Source organism: Myripristis murdjan, chromosome 1 (assembly GCF_902150065.1).
Source record: "Myripristis murdjan chromosome 1, fMyrMur1.1, whole genome shotgun sequence".
NCBI classification, from domain to species: Eukaryota; Metazoa; Chordata; class Actinopteri; order Holocentriformes; family Holocentridae; genus Myripristis; species Myripristis murdjan.
The window spans coordinates 11,680,189-11,696,591 of NC_043980.1; the positions used below are offsets into that span (position 1 = coordinate 11,680,189).

The window sequence follows — 16,403 nt, forward strand, 5'->3', positions numbered from 1 at the left end:
TTCTTGCAACATGTGCCATGCAGAAGCGGAGGATGACAGTGCATTTTGTTCACTTTGTGAACTTAATTTTCAAGAAATTAGTTTCAACCACAGCAAGTGAATGCAGCAGGAGTCAGGAGAGAGGTAAAGCAGCTTTTTTACAACCCCACAAGACTACATTACCCAGAAGCACCCTCGCTCTGAATCCCTTCCCGCTGATTGGTCGAATCAGAGTCCAATCGTTGGCTGGATACGTGTCTCGCCGCCAGAGCATCCTTCCGTCATGGCGTCTGTTTGGGCTAAATCCTTCGCTAACCTGCCGGCTCTGTCTGTTTTCTGTCTCCTGCTGCTATGTCTGCCGCCGGGGGGAGGACAGAAGAAGAAGGAGGTAATTCTCTCCTGTCCTAAATGTATTTGTTTCAGTGGATAGTGCTGTTTAGCCAGTGCAAAGGGGTCTGACAGGTGTGAACAAGCCGGTGAATGCAAGAGGCGTCGAGCTAGCTAGTGATTAGCAACGAAAGACCGGAAAACAACCAATATTGTCTTCAAAGTAGAAGCGTAAAAGATGATAAGAGTTAACAGTTGACCCTAGATTACCAAAACTGGAGATTAAATCATTCTCCAGTCTAACTGAGAAGGGTGATTTTTCAAGTTAACAGGTTTAAGTGTTGTGATAAAATGTTTTCCTCCCGGTTTTTACCTCCTTACATGGCTTTGAACTATGATTTAGAATCGACACAAATATTTCATTTGTTTCTACCTGTCAGTATTCTTTGTTTTTCCCACTTTGATGCTTAAATACGACTTTGAGACTTTTATTAAGAAAGTATTGTATTGCGCATGTTGGCGAAGGGGGCTCTTGTTTTGAAAATGGAGACCGGAAACGCCTCGTTGTCGTTCCGTGTAACTTGACGGCGGTGTTGCTGCTGTTGCTCGGCGAGAAAAGCAGAGTAGCGACGATTTCTGGCTGCTAGTCACATTCGAGCTGCTGCAGTGCTTTGGACCCGTCGGTTATTGTAGATAATATTGTCATTAAAGATCAGGAAGACTGAGTATGTGTGTGTTTCATCTGAATGAAAGCTGTTGTAGCTGAAACGGAAGGAGGAAGAGGGTGCCGTGGCCTGCGTTGATGCTTCCTGGAATCTGTGTTTGTGATCGCTCATGTCGCACTGTGGATATCTTACTGTTGCACCATTTGCAAATGTGCTGCAGGCGAATTGTGAAGTTTGAGCCCCGCTGATAGTGAATACAGTTAACATATAACATGATCACATATGTACAAAAATATTAGCGAGAGCTCCCAGTTATTGGACTGCAGCTCCTTTTCCACACTCCACATCCCAGTGACGCCTCAGAGTTTCAAACTATAACTCACCTCTGCGACTTTTTCCTCGTTTGTAATTAGTGTATAACCAGGGAAATAAATTATAGATGAATGCCCTCATCAGTAAAAAGTCTTCATATTGTTTTGTTAATGCAGTGTTCATTCATACTGTATTAAACTTGATTTTCTCTCTGCACATGTGCTGCATAGGTTATGTGCATTTTGTTACCCAATGATGGCAAGTCAAATAACCCAGCTGCATATTTGGTGTGTGTTTTCCTCGTAAGCACACACTACTGTGAGTGCATTGCTACATTTTTGATAGAGGTGGCCCTAGAGAGAATCAAACCTCTAACACTGATAATGGTAGTGCCATGCTTTAATAAATAAATAAATAAATAAATAAATAAATAAATAAGGCATTAGTTAAATGGTTATCATTATGGTTGTCATGTCTTTGAGTATTCCACAACCTTTAAGATGTGATTAATTTTAGTTTTCTTTTTTTTTTTTTTTTGGTCACCGTTATCTGCCATTGCTGTGAAAGGGACTCCCTGTTTTGGTTTAATGCTTTGCGTAGGAGTAGGAGCTTGAACCATGCCAATGTGTTGCTTGGCCTTAATGTTGCACCATTTTTCTCCTCAAGTCATTTTGCATATGAATAGATTATTGAATGAGTGGACAAATACGTGACAGGGGAACAAATATTTGGATCAGTAAATGAAGGGTAGAATGTTTTAGTGCATGGATGAACACAGCTGATTGAGTTGAAGAACAAACTGATGGATAAATGGACAGCTTAACAAATAAATAAGAGGGAGAATGAATTGTCGCCATGAAATCATTTGAAGATGGGTCTTTAATATGAAATTGCAAGTGTAAACAATCAGTAAGTTGAAAGTAGTAGTGTTAGCTGATGTCTTTGTATTTACAGTGCATGATTAAATGTGGAGGGAAGTGCAGGGTCATAATCAGAAGTGGACAGCAGTCTGTTCTTTTGCCACCGGCTTAAACGCTGATTCAAAACCCAGAATGCACCGTGGATGATTCAGCAGCAAAATGATGAACTTGATCTGCCTATCCCATTACTTATGCTTTAAACTGTATACTCAGACATTTTTTGAGGTGCAAACTTTTTTTTTCCCCCATTTTTTAACGTAGAAGATACCAGTTTCTTAATCAATGAAATTGATCTCCACGTTCGGTTTCTGTCCATCAAAGTTCTGTGGACCGAAACCAAAGGATATGATCTGTAAAAGTTTCAGCTAGGGTTTTGAAACCACTCAGATTTATATGTATAGTACTCACTAGAACGATCATATTTTTAATCTTTATTCACCCAGGCAAGGTTTTGTGAGCATCAGTGCTGTTTTTTTTCCCAGCAAAACCCTGCTTCACTTTCACACACCTCCACAAAGTTACACCCGGGACTTGCTCAGGTAAACCGAGTCTTCAGCTGTCGGCCACTGGGAGCTGCCCAGTATGGCCACAGTCTTCCCCTGTTTGCCACTGAGCAGCTCCACCGTTGTAGCTATGAACTGTGCTTAAGGTTTCACTGTTTATTTATTTTTTATACTGGTGTCTGATATCTTCACTTTCATAATGACTGATACTGATATAAAGTACCAGTAAAACCTCAGAACCAATGCAGGTGGGAAACAGATCATGATTTTCAGACAGGCCTGTATTTAGACTGTTTGAGCTTGACTTAAAATTTGTGTTTATTAATCAAAATATCATGCCAGTTTTCTGGACTGGACCCACATCAATACTGGTTTTCAAAGCTGGTATCAGTTGACAGAGATTTTCAACCAATATAATCCAAGGCTCCCTGCCTCACCCATCAGTGGGACAAATATATAATAAAGTCAAAGATGAAAAATTGCACAGAAAAAAAAAAAAAAAAAGCTTTAGTTTTGACTGTAAAGGCATTTTGTTTTAACAATCAGGGGCATCTTGTTTGTTGAGCTGAGGCTGACAGACCCTGATCACATCTACCTGTGTAGATCAATTAACCAGGCCTTAGGAAAAACAAAGTCATGCTTAGTTAGGCCTCGCGAGGGGTTTGTGCCAAATTTCATTAAACAAGGAAGTCGCAATGTTGAAGACAAAGCTGAAACCTGTATTAAGTTGTTTTCACTTGGGAAATGTTTGAGAAAAAAGTCCCAGCCAGTCACAGTCGGCTGGTGATGCGAGTGACAAACAAATGATCAGACAGGTGAACACTAGTTAGCTGCTGCAATGACTCCCCTGCCCCCGCCTCGTTTAACTACCTGTCAGGAGGAAACTCTGTGTCGATGCATCCCCAGGTGTGGTTTACTGTAGGGCTAGGGCTGGGCAGGTAATCGAAAATTAATCCAAACCAACATTCACAACCATTCAGTTGGCTTAGAAATGACATGACTTCATGTCCAGTGTGAAAGTAACAATGTTAGTCTAATAAACATTTTTGACCCCACCATATGACAAGTAAATACACATCTTATGGACTGACTTTTCAGATTGAAATCCAAAGTTGGTAAATACTTGAATTGTAGCTTTTTGTTGCCAGCCATAATATTTGTCTTTTTCTTCTTCATGGACATTCTGTGATTTATCTGCCAGTGATATTGGCATTTATCTATATATCTTTATCTATATTAGTGGTGTAACTCACAAGCTTTATCACGATAAGATATTATGTCGAGTCTTTGTACAACGACATGATATTTACCAGCATGACAAAGTCTGCCGCAATACAATTTCGCTTTGATTGAATTCAGGGGCTGTCATCAATATTAGGTGATACCATACTCTCATTAACACATTTAGTTACTGTAAATTGTATCAGCTCACAAAACAACTGATATATAATTTGACAAGTTTATTACTGAACTCTGTCAGACATTTAATTGCAGAACATTACATTATTATCAATAATGAATGCATTTCTTTGCAAATGGCCTGAAGTATGAAATGGCAGCTGTGATACTCACTGCTGTTTTAGAGTTGTGATTCAGTTTTTGTGGAAATAAGCCGGTCAAAGCCGGTCAAAGCCAGAGGCGTGGGAGGAGGCGGCGTCAGGCATGCTAACTTTAACTGCAATGAGAGGGTCAGAGTCGTGTTTGATTTTCAGGTGTCCGGCTAGAATTGTCGTTTTTCCTAAGTATGTTATCTCGTAAGGGCATTGCTTGCCTATAGCATGTGTTTGTTCAGTCAGTCCGTCTTTTCTCTTGAATCCAAAGTATTTCCACACAGCTGACTTATTTCCGAGAGGGGAGTGAATATCCCCCTCGTCTATACCATGGTTTCAGGTGTGCTTTTGCAGAAACGGCGACATAAGCACACCTTGAGAATTTCAAAATAAAGGTGGAATGATCTGAAAGATGACAGTGATGATTGATGGTCACACTTTGCATCGATCCTATTTCATCGTTGAACGTTCAGTCGATGGATTGTAACACCCTTAATCTATAACTATATATAGCTAGATGTATATAGTGCTAAATCCACTCACCTATGGCGCTCATGGCACATTTGGTGTGCAAATAGAGTGCAGCTATTTACTTGGCAGGCCTGGTTGAAATCACTGAAAGGTACACAGGTGCACAGGTGAAACGCATTTTGGTTGACATTGGCATTTCTGGAGGTAATCATACATCACTTTCCAAGATTAACTGTGTCAGGAAGAGTTTTGAGGTCATAAGTTCACTGTAGGGGGGCTTTAAACTTTTGTCCATCTTGTCTGGAAGATTTGAGTGCCTTCTTGCTGGTTTCAGCTGCATAGGCTGTGGACGGATTGCTCTGGGTAGTATTACTGGGCCATTGTACCAGCTAACAGGAGGTAGACAGACACACACACACACACACACACACACACACGCACACACACGCACACACACACGCACACTATATGAGCCACAGGAGAGATATTGAGGGGTTATAATGTGAGAAATGTACTTTCCCAGTCGCCTGCCTGGGGCTATGGCGGAGGGGATGAGGAGGCAGAGGAAGATCTTATTTAGCTGGAAATGGACAAAATGGTGAAGCAGCATTTTGTATTCCTCTCCCTAACTCATTCTCTCGCTCCCTACCGTCTCTCTCGCTGTTGCCCCAGTCACCTCGCACTCCTGCAACTCAGGAAATATACTCTCTCTCTCTCTAAATGCCCCCTCTGAGGGTCAGTGGGAGACCCCAGACCTGTGGTAGTGGCAGTAGCTTATATTCTAGCCACTCTATTTCAGTCTTGGAAAGTTTAATATACTTGTGGTAAAGCCTGGACATTCATTCTCTTTTTGTTTTCTGTTTCTTATCAGGATTTATGTATGGAGGGGTAGACTTAAAAGATGGAGGGAATGAAGTCTGAGTTACAGGTAGAAAGTAGAGAAATTAAAACTGTAGGGGGTATTATATCAGTTAAAGAAGTTGAGAAAGTGAGATGACTAGATAGTGGCAGACGGGGAGAACGATGGGAGTGAAGGTAAAAAAAATACAAAGTCGGGGCAGCAGGGTTAGACCCCCTCCCCTGCAAATCTATATGCTATATGCCCCTCGGGGAGAGGGAGAAATAGTCACTGAGAGGAATGGAATATTTATATCTCTTCACCATGCCCTCGTTCATCACCCTGGCTTGGCTAGATATTATATCCAGCTTGTGTTTTGTTTCTGTCCTAAGGCTGACTACAGCACAAAGAAAGAACCAATGTAAGCACTTCCCATACCTAGGGATATAGAGAAGGTGGGGTGAAGGGAAAGAAAGCCAGGGGCAGAAAGAGACTGAGAGAAGGCAAATTGAAGAGAGAGAGAGAGAGTTAGAGAGAGATTGCAAAGTTGTGGACTTGCCACCACACCCAGGGACCAGTCTAATAAGTGAATCAGAATAATCAGAGGCCTGCCTGCTTCTGCACACGGTGGCACTATAAACGAGCTGTAAGGCCCTTCAGGGCATAGCCTGTGCTACTTGCTGAGTTTAGACTGGAGCTTATGAGGCTAAACACTGTGTAAGCACTATTGACTCTTGGTGTTCTGCCTGGCTTATATGTTAGAGAATAAAGCATAGCTCACTGTTTTGAACTGTGTTTTGCACTGTTTTTATGCCCATGGATTTTAGTGGTGAATTAAAGTACAACAGTGTCCTATGGAAAGCTTACCTCTCAGCATTTTATGAGCTTTGGGGTAACCTGGATGATTTTCCCCACAAAGTCTGATATATTTTTTGACGTGAGACAATGAAGTAAATGCTTTGTGCAAGATGGGTCTTTTGAAAGCAGAAAAACACAGTAATCATCAGGCATAATGCAGTACTTTTTACAAAAATTAAGCAGTTATTGCAGCTGTACGAGGAGGGAAATTATCTCAAATTGTCTTCAAGAATCTCAGCAGCTGCTTTAGGAAGACAATGACTAAAAAAAATCACAAAGTGTCCACAGGTTTATACAACACAACACAACACAACACAACACAACACAACACAACACAACACAACACAACACAACACAACACAACACAACACAACACAACACAACACAACACAACACAACACAACAGAGAATGGAAAATCACAGGATTACAATTCAATTCCTGTTATAAATATGGCAACTCTCAGACAACCATGCTATCCTCTATGAATGATGCCCTCTCTGAGCCAATAGTGAGATAATTTTCCAAAACTTCATTAACGCCAGCTGAGGCACTGACTTTTTAAACACCGACAACTTCAATGTAAATCATAAATTCACTGGAAACATTTTGTATTCATGTACAGTATAAGCCTCATATCTAAATGTAAGCTGAATCTATTTTGCAGTTCATTTAGTAGCATGGGGAAACCAAATATAAAAAAACTAAAAAACAGGAAGCTGGTTCATCCATCTTGCCAATACATTAATTGGACTTAATAACAGGTTGTCAGCTACCTGCTTTGCCAACATACTCAACAGTGTCTGCCAGCTGTTGCCGTGGGTATCAAGTGTGTTTTTGCAGTAATTGCAATAGAAATCATAGATAAGTGGTATATCGTTTACAAGATTGAGTTATTATTTCAACACAAGGGATCAAGGGATCTGCTGCTTGTAAAATCAGAGTGCTCACTGCTATGTGTTGTTTACAGATGTCAGGCTAACTCTGAGGTGACGCTTGCTCTGATTGGTCAGTAACAGCACAGATCGGATAAATGGGCAATGGCAGAGAAGAAAGGCAAAGACAGAAGGAGTATAACTTGATAAATATTAAGACCCAAAACTCCTCTGGTATGAGTTGAGTTAGGTCAATGACTGACTAACTCAATGTCATACTGCTTCTGGCCACCATGCAATCCTTATTGCTGAACCCTAATAACAACATACTATGTTTTAAATGCTGCAGGGAATGTAAACCAGCTAACACCGAAAAAAAAAGGCTACTGTAAAGACAAACAGCCTCAAACCACAAAGTCAGTGTCCCATTCCCTGCCAATGGAGCAGCTTCAGTGTCTTGACAACATTACAAATTGGTCTCTGGTCCCCAGTGCAATGTGATAGTGATTGGCCTCAGGCCAGTGCAAATGTTTTGCTGGGCCCTTTCACATGAATGTATGTACACTGCCACCTTTTACGTGTTATAACAAATTAACAGGCATATCTATCACAGAGCAGACAGCTGCAGGAGGGTCCACTGTGCCCCCCCTCCAACCATTAACAGTAACTGCTGGTCAGCACCATGGACAGCGGCCTTCTAACCTTAGAACGATGTTTCCTCCAGCTTTAATGCGGATTAATGCCCCCAAAACTAATACTGTTTGACAGAGCCACCAAATTGTTTGCAGCCCAAGGCATATGTAGAGCCTGTAGGTCTGTGTGTGGTTACTGTGGCTGATTGGTTGTATATCACATGCATGTTTCAGCAATTGTTCTAACCAAATGTTGCCCCATTTGTGAAGGGGGGGTTGCGATGATATGATATATTGTGATATGCTGATAAACACCTGACAAACAATCTGTTATCTTAATTGATGATATGCAGAATTTTAGATTGAAGTATGAGATATTTGAAGGGATATCATTTGAAAGTTTCAGTTTCGACAATCAGATTTTACATTACGATGCAGTTTACATACTAAAACTAATGGTCCAATCCTACACTGTTAAGTGAAAGTAATTTATCAGATCAGTGCTTGGTATTGATCACAGTGTTTATTTTGTTGACTGTATGATTTAATGTGTTTGTCAACAACACAAAGAGACAAAAACTGAAGAAAAATTAACCTTTGCTGATTATTTTATAAGTTATAGGGAACAGATATATGAGCAAACTTTACTTATAAGAAACTTCCATGTACAACATAAAAAAAACTAAAGCTAGATACAAAATACAAGAAGCTATAATGAAGAATGTAGATCAGTCTGTGTATAAAGATCACTGACAATTTAATGAGAACAGTTTGACAAATTTAATCAATAGAAATCAATAGAAAAAATGATTCAGTCAAATGAGATTAACACTTTTGTTGTCATCGAGTTTTTGTCGGTTAAAAAGTAGACTAAAGCTAACAAAATGCAAATTAATAAAATGTGACTAAACCTAAAATGCATTTGGGTCAAAAGACTAAAACTAAATCAAACTTACTAGTAACTATGCAGTACTGGCTGTACTGAGAATAGGTGTGCAGCTGCGTTTCTTGCTTTGGAAAGGTCCGTGATAACAAATTCTGCGTGGAATGTCAAGGATCACAAGAATAACTAATGCAAATTCTGTCTGCGGGAGGGATTTTCATTATAGGCAGTGAGTTCCTGAAATAATGAGCCTAAAATATTAAAGCAGTACACTCTCTTTTAGGAAAATCAGCTCTTTTGATCGACAACATTCGCTCTAACATTTTAGTCACAACAGGCGTAAAAGCTTTGTGACAGCTCAGAACTATATCATTGCCTGTGTTTGGATTATTTCTCTCTGTGGCGCACATAAGTATGACTGGTGAATTTTCGGGAGGGAAAAATACTATTATCATGCAACGAAAGCAGCTAGGTTTGTGACTGCATGATCAACAATTAACCAAATGGCCAAGGGGGTTCAAGTCTGTTTTAGTGTGCCACAATCCTTGTGTTGTCATGCGAAGATACCTCTTAACGTCCTATTTAATAGACACAGTGTGCAAGGCTGTTATCATGCTCTGTAGTGGAACTGGAGGATGGCTTGTCCCCTGCTGTGTGTGTTTGAGAGAGGGAGTGTGTGTGTGCGCGCGAGAGTGTGTGGTTGGGAGGAAGGACGCTGTGCTAATGGTAAAACTGAGACCTGCAGGATTTCAAGTGTTCCCACTGCTTTGTGTGTGTGTTTGTGTGTGTTTGTGTGTGTTTGTGTGTGTGTGTGTGTGTGTGTGTGTACAAGAAATGATTTTGTCTAGTTTCAAGCTTGTTCCCCGCTGTTTGTTTTAAAACAAAGTACACGTTTAAAATTTAGACCTGTATGTCTGTTGTGTCTTATGTTTCTGTGTGTTGCTGTGTATTTTTGTGTGTGTGTGTGTGTGTGTCTGTGTTGCATTTACCTATCTGGTGCCAGGTGCCATGCTGCGTTTTATCACAAAGGCTTAGTGCTGCCAAATGGCAATAACAGCCTTGTCATACGTGTTTTGTAGCTTGCTTTGTGGTGTTAATATCAGGGGCAGTCTTTACATTTCTATCTGTTTGCTGCACTCCCACTGTCTCCTCCGGTTATCACTCTTGTACAGCAGACGGATTTGCTATCCCCTGCTTCTTTCACTCTCTGTTGTTTTTCTCTTTCTTTTTCACCTTCCCCACCATCTTGTTTTTCTTTCTTGCCGACTTTTTGCCATTTGTCTTTCTCCCCTTTCTCTGTTTTTGTCTTTCTCTTCCATTTTGCGAACATATAGGCTACCAACACTCTCCGTCTGTCCCATCTTCCTCATGAGAATAAATGCAGAAAAATGGGCAAGGGTTCAAGAAAGATGAATATTGTATTGCCCTCCTTACCTCCACCCTTTCCCTCGAGTTTTGCCAATACAGTCCAAACTGCAGCTAAAAAGCAGCCATAATGGCGCCATATTTTGCGCAGTGAAATGTTTCAGTGTTCTTCCAGTGAATTTAGGGGTGATTTGTTTGGATCTCTCTCATTAGCCGTAGTCATCTGAATTATTGATGCGGTGTGTCAGGCCTGCTTTTCCCAGTGACTGATGGCCTGTGTTCCCAAGTCATTTTCCTTCTCTGTTATCCTCTCTCTCCGCCCCCCTTTTTCTGCCCTTTCCGACATTTCTATAACTAATTTTCTGGAGTGGTGAAAAGATCTCCATCTCCCTCTTTCCCCTCCCCATCTCGTCCCGTTTCCCGGCCCATACTGTCTTCCCTCTGATGTTTTTTTATTTTCTGCACCGCCCTTTTCTGTAAACCCTTTTGACATTTCTATAACTAGTTTTATAGTGTGGTGAAATGATCCCCACCATCTCATTGCCTCCCTTGCTCTCTCCTCAGCTCCTCCCTTTCCCTTTTCCCCCTCCCTTTCTTCCCTCCCTCCTCATTTGCCCTTTTCTTGACATTTCTCAGGCTAATTTTCAGGCCAGTCCTGCTGAATTGGAGGCGAGTGCAGGGCGTTCCCTTGTTGTTGTGAACATTAATTCTCAACTCCATTCACCTTAGGGTAGTTACTAGCTCTTTCACTTAGTCAGTCAGTCAGTTATTCATGTATCTACTTAGTCATTCGCCTACTAAATCACTCAGTTGGTCTCTTAATCTTGTAGTAACTTGGTCAGTTACACAGTAGTCAGTCATTTAGTCACTATATCAGTCACTTAGACCATCAGGTAGTCATCTCATCATTTAGTGATACTGTCAGTCAGTCACTTAATAGTTTGCCACTCAAGACCAAATCACATAGCAGCTGTTGCCTTGCTACCATACACACGCGCAATGTCTTGTTTCTTGTTGCTGGAAACTTGATGTAAAAGGAAACGGCTCGCCTCACATCCAGTTTTGTGTTTGTACAGCATTATTTTGTTCCGGTGGACTGAAATAATAATGCGTTATAGCACTTGGCAGAGTGAGTCTACAGAACAAGAAAACATTGTCATACCAAGCCAAATAATGGAAGAAATGTTTCAAAAAAAGATTTGGGCAAAATTTTTTGATTTCCACTCTGGTTGGCAGTATCCATAACTTCACATTCTTCCCTCCTCCATACATAAATCTGTTTCCATTATGGCCGTCATTATCACAAAACGTAAACACATCACAACTGAACTGTGGTTGCCAGTGTAAAGCATCGCTTCTTCACTTTTTTTTTTTTTTTTTGGTAAAACCTTCTTCACTAGTCTGATGGCTTGCATAGAAAACAGGGACAGTTGACATATGTCATTTGTTAGCTGTGTATTAGGACTGTCACTTTTTCCCCCCAAAAATCCAGCTTGACCGAGTTTGCACTAATGTGTTGTTTGTTCAGATATTTTGGACACCAGTGGAACATGGGAGGGTGTCTGTCTGTGGAAGATGCAGCCTCTGTGTTTATTACGCCGGCTCAAGGCATACCTCCAGAGAGCAGCGACAAGTGACGCTGGCATTAGCCGAGATACATTCAGTTGGAGGTGGTCTGACAGGCACAAAAGCTGTGTTGGAAGAGTGGTACAATTCTCTATTAAAATACTGCCAACAAAAAGAGGAGAGGCAGACATAACTAAGTGAACAGTGAAGCGATACACCTAATACCTGTGTATTTCAAAACTCCCTGCATAGACAGTTGGGTGATGCGATTGTAGTTGGCAGTGTCTACTTACCTCTGATGCGTTCGCTGCTTTGTTTTGGACCATTAGGCTGCTGACAGGTAGCTATTCAGATAATTTGTCATGGTAGGTCATGGTGGTTACTTTTTCACAAAGTCGGCAATCATTTTACCACCTGTAATGTGGAATACAAAATCCCAAAATGTGCGTTTCATGTGCTTTAGTGTTGTAATTAACTGCTAAGCGCGTCTTGCTCGACGAATTCCCTCCATTTTTAGAGAACAACGTTTTCAAAATCAAGACAGGGACGAACTTAGATGTGACGGTGTAAATTTGCCACCTGCTAGAACTCAAGGCACGCTACAACTGCTGCCCTATCAGACTTTCATCCTGAATCTGAACATTTAATTTCTCATCACTTTTGAACGAGCATTCAAAAAGTAATAGCCCTATTGTGTATTTAGGCTTTAGTCAGTCATTATGCCATTCATTTTCTTAGTCAGTCAGTGAGACTGTAACTTTCATGTTTTAGTTAGTCACGTAAACATTTTATACTTCGGTATAGCCTCTCTGCATGTAAATGGATGCCGTATGATGCATATTTGGGTTTGAAGAGTGTCTCTGCATGACGTACCTGTCAGGAATCTCAACCTTGCGCCAAGTCTGCATGAGGTGATGCACTCTGACTGTTTGACTGCAGGTGTGTGTCTGTGTGCAGGAACTCAGCGACACACACGTCAATGCAGGAGTACAAAAGTAATCGCCGCCATGTCACACATTTGTGCTTTACATTATGTTTGACTAAAAAAAAAAAAAGTGCTTTAGTCACTCAGTCACTTAGCCACTCAGGTAGTCAGTCACTTAGTCACTCAGTCAGTCAGTTTTTCAGTGAGTCAGTAAGTCAGTCACTCAGTCACTTAGTCAGTCAGTTTTTCAGTGAGTCAGTAAGTCAGTCACTCAGTCACTTAGTCAGTCAGTTTTTCAGTGAGTCAGTAAGTCAGTCACTCAGTCACTTAGTCAGTCAAGCTTAGGCAGCTCACTGTGTTGATTTAGAACCTGTTTGGAGCCTGACATAATTTTGCGTGCCTGGCATTCTGCGTGCAAAAAAAGCATGTTGAAATCTCAGTGTTGTTGTGAATCTCCAGTGCTACCCACTGAAAATAGACATTAAGATTAAGGCAAAGAGTCCAACAGTTATTCATCCTCTTTTTTCATCGCCTCTTAACTCCCTTCCTCTCCCTCCTCCTTCCTTCGATCCACAATTATTTACATGTAGTCATTCATGTGACTCTAATCCAGGCAGGACAACACCGGCTGCTGCTGGGCTCGAGCCTGAGACATTTCTGTCACAGGACAGACTTTCTAGCCACTCAGGTATCCTGCCACCCTTCCTCTTTCGTCATCCATCCCTTCTTCTCTTCATCTTGTCTTATCTCCAGCGAGACATGTTGTCATAGCGGTGCTTTTTCTCCTCTTTCTTTATCTTTGACTTTCCTGTCCCTGCTTCTCCTCTTTTTATCCCATTCTCCATTTTTCTCTCTCCCTCCATTTTCTTCCATGCCTCGATTTCTCCCTCCCTCTATCCCTCTGTTCCTCTCTCCAGCCCCCCACATTGACAGGCTATGTTGATATGAAGTGACATATTATCCCACTGTGTGTGTATGTGTATTTGTGTTTGTGTGTGTGTCTGTCTGGCTTGTGGCTGATAAGACGTCACACTCTTATCCTCCAAGACAGACCTGTGCCACCATGATGGTTCACAGGCCACACACACACACACACACACACATACATACATACAAGCATGCTAACACAGCCACAGCCACACGTACATACACATGTACATGTAGACACAGATTTATGTGAATGCACTAGGTTGAGATTGAGCGTCTTACACTGCAGCTTTTCCTAATGCTGTGAGAATGTGCGTGTGTCCGTGTGTGTGTGTGTGTGTGTGTGTGTGTGTGTGTGTTGGCTGTCACAGATATCTGATGATTCTCTCTTATTAAACTCTTAGTCTTTCTGCTTCACTGCCAGAAAGCCTGTTAACACTCCACACGGGGCTAAAGACTGTATCTGTGTGTGTGTGTGTGTGTGTGTGTGTGTGTGCGCGCGCGTGTGTGTGTGCGTGTGTGTGTGCATATGTCTTTCTCTGCATGCTAGAGAGGCTGTCATAACGCTGCCTTATTGAAAACACTTGTCAAGAGAGGGCAAGTATAGGAGGAGAGAAAAAGGGAGAAGCAGAGTTTTTTTTTCTTTTTTTCTCAGAGTTCTGGTTTACCTTGTTTGACCTGGGTACAGCGGTTTTCATGGCTCAAAAGGTGAGCTGCTGGAAGATAAAAATAGACCAAGAAATTATTGAACTGGTTATGAATTATTGAATTATGTTAACATAGCCTTTAAAAGTCTTTATTTACCCAGCAGAAAGTTTACTGAGCACCATGTTCTTCCCTGGTCTTCTCACACTTCACATTTATACCTGAGAGCTGTCCAGTATGACAGTCTTCTACCATCAGCTAATGAGCAGCTTCTTTTGCCCAGTTTTGGGATCAGTGTCTTGCTCAAAGGCACTGTGGCAGCTTGGTGTTCTTCAGTGTTTATTTTGTATTCATTTGAAAGTGGTGCAGAGCAAGGAAATTACAAGAGAAAATTACGACAAGAGAAAATCCAAAAACAAAACCAACAACAACGAAACACACGTAATTTAGTCTTACTTCAATCTAAAACTGAAATGTATATGTGCTGAAATGTATAGTCTAATTATAGTATAATTTTGATTAGAAAAATTTTAGCATTAGAGCCTCGACATGGAGAACTAAACAGAGTCAAAACTAGATTTATTGCCTAAAGCACCACAGCTGCATAAAATTAGAGGTAACACTAGTATTTTTCACTCACTTTGGCCGACCAATTTTTCTCAGCTTGCCACAAGCCTTCTTCTCGAAGCTATCTGGAAATTAAGGGGGGGAAATATCCCCAAAAAGTGAAAGTGCTGAGAGAAAAAGTTTTAAAAAGTGCTCATCTTCCTCCCCCCTGGTTGTATTGAGAGTTATTAGAAATTACAATTCTGTCCAAGCCTAACTGTCTAAGTGACAGGTTATTTATGGCCTAAAGTAAAAGGTATTACACACACACACACACACACACACACACACACACACCTATACACACCTATACACACACAGTATGGCAATATAACATGATGAAGTGAAACAGTTTAGCATAAAGAGGTAGTCAGCCTAAATGCTAAATGCCATTTAGTGTCAGACTCTGTCGTTCTGTCTCTCTCTCCCACTTTTTCTTTCTCTCTTTCTCTCCCGCTCCTTCACAGTCTCAGTCTGTCCTGTATTTTTACTTTTCTAACTGTAACCTTTTGGAAAACAACATGCACTATTGTCATTGTGGTGACAGTAACCATGAAGGGCAGTACATAATCATTAGTTTTACAGACGTTTGTGTATTACACATGACATTATAATGGCAAAATCTGTCATTGTAAAGGTAATATCTTCATTACTGTCATGAAATGAAGGCTGGGCTTTTTTTTTTTTTTTTAAATTTGTCTACAGCTCCATCATTTGGCATTTGCCTGTTATGATATGATGGGCAGGTGTGTGACGTGTGTTTTGGCTGCATGATCAGGAATGTTTTATTAATGTTGGCCGTCGTGGTTCAGGAGGTAGAGCCGTCATCTGGTAATCAGAGGGTTTCTTGGTTCGATCCTCAGCTCCTTCAGAGAGTGTGTCTCTGAAGGACCCCCTACCTGACCCCTACTCTGACCCCCTACCTGATGGGCAGCTTGCACAGTAGCCTGTGTCCTCAATGTGTGAATGTGTGTGTAAGTTAGTGAATGTGAGGCAAACAGGTACCACTTTTTGAATGGCTTATAAATAGATTATCAATTAGGTTGTGAACACTTTATAACTCATTAATAAACAATAATAAACAAATAACAACATAGTTTTTGTACACTGATGCAGGCTTACTATAAGGGTGGTCTTATTATAAAGGGGAACCAGTAAGCTAAGCAACTAGCAAGAGCTGGGATTTAACAGAATAGATGCAGTGCAGCAGCAAATTGACCTTGCCAAATAGTAGGTCTGTGTTGATAACTTGTTTACAATTGTTTATTAATGATCTATAAATTGTTTATGACGTAATAACCTAATTTACAAGCCATTCATTCATAAACCCTTTATAAATTTTATTATAAAGTGCTTGCAGCAAACATTGTAAAGTGCACTGAGTGGTCAGTAGACTAGAAAAAGCGCTACAAAAATGCAGCCCATTTACAATTACAGTGTTAACAGAAATGTATGCATGGGGAGATTTGTGACCCCCTTTTCACCCTTTATTAACGATCATCCAAACCAGTCAGGGGACACACTGACAATTAAATGTAGCAAAGTTTATCTCCAATCC

General features: G+C 40.9%; 1 protein-coding gene across 1 annotated transcript in view; it reads left to right on the forward strand.

The window, feature by feature from the left end:
• Window positions 1-228: 228 nt before the first annotated feature.
• Window positions 229-16,403, forward strand: part of tusc3 (tumor suppressor candidate 3) — a 112,361-nt gene continuing 96,186 nt past the window's right edge. Inside the window, exon 1 of the mRNA XM_030061417.1 lies at window positions 229-367. Coding sequence (XP_029917277.1) covers window positions 263-367 — 105 coding nt within the window. The 5' untranslated portion in view covers window positions 229-262. The remainder of the gene's footprint in view (window positions 368-16,403) is intronic.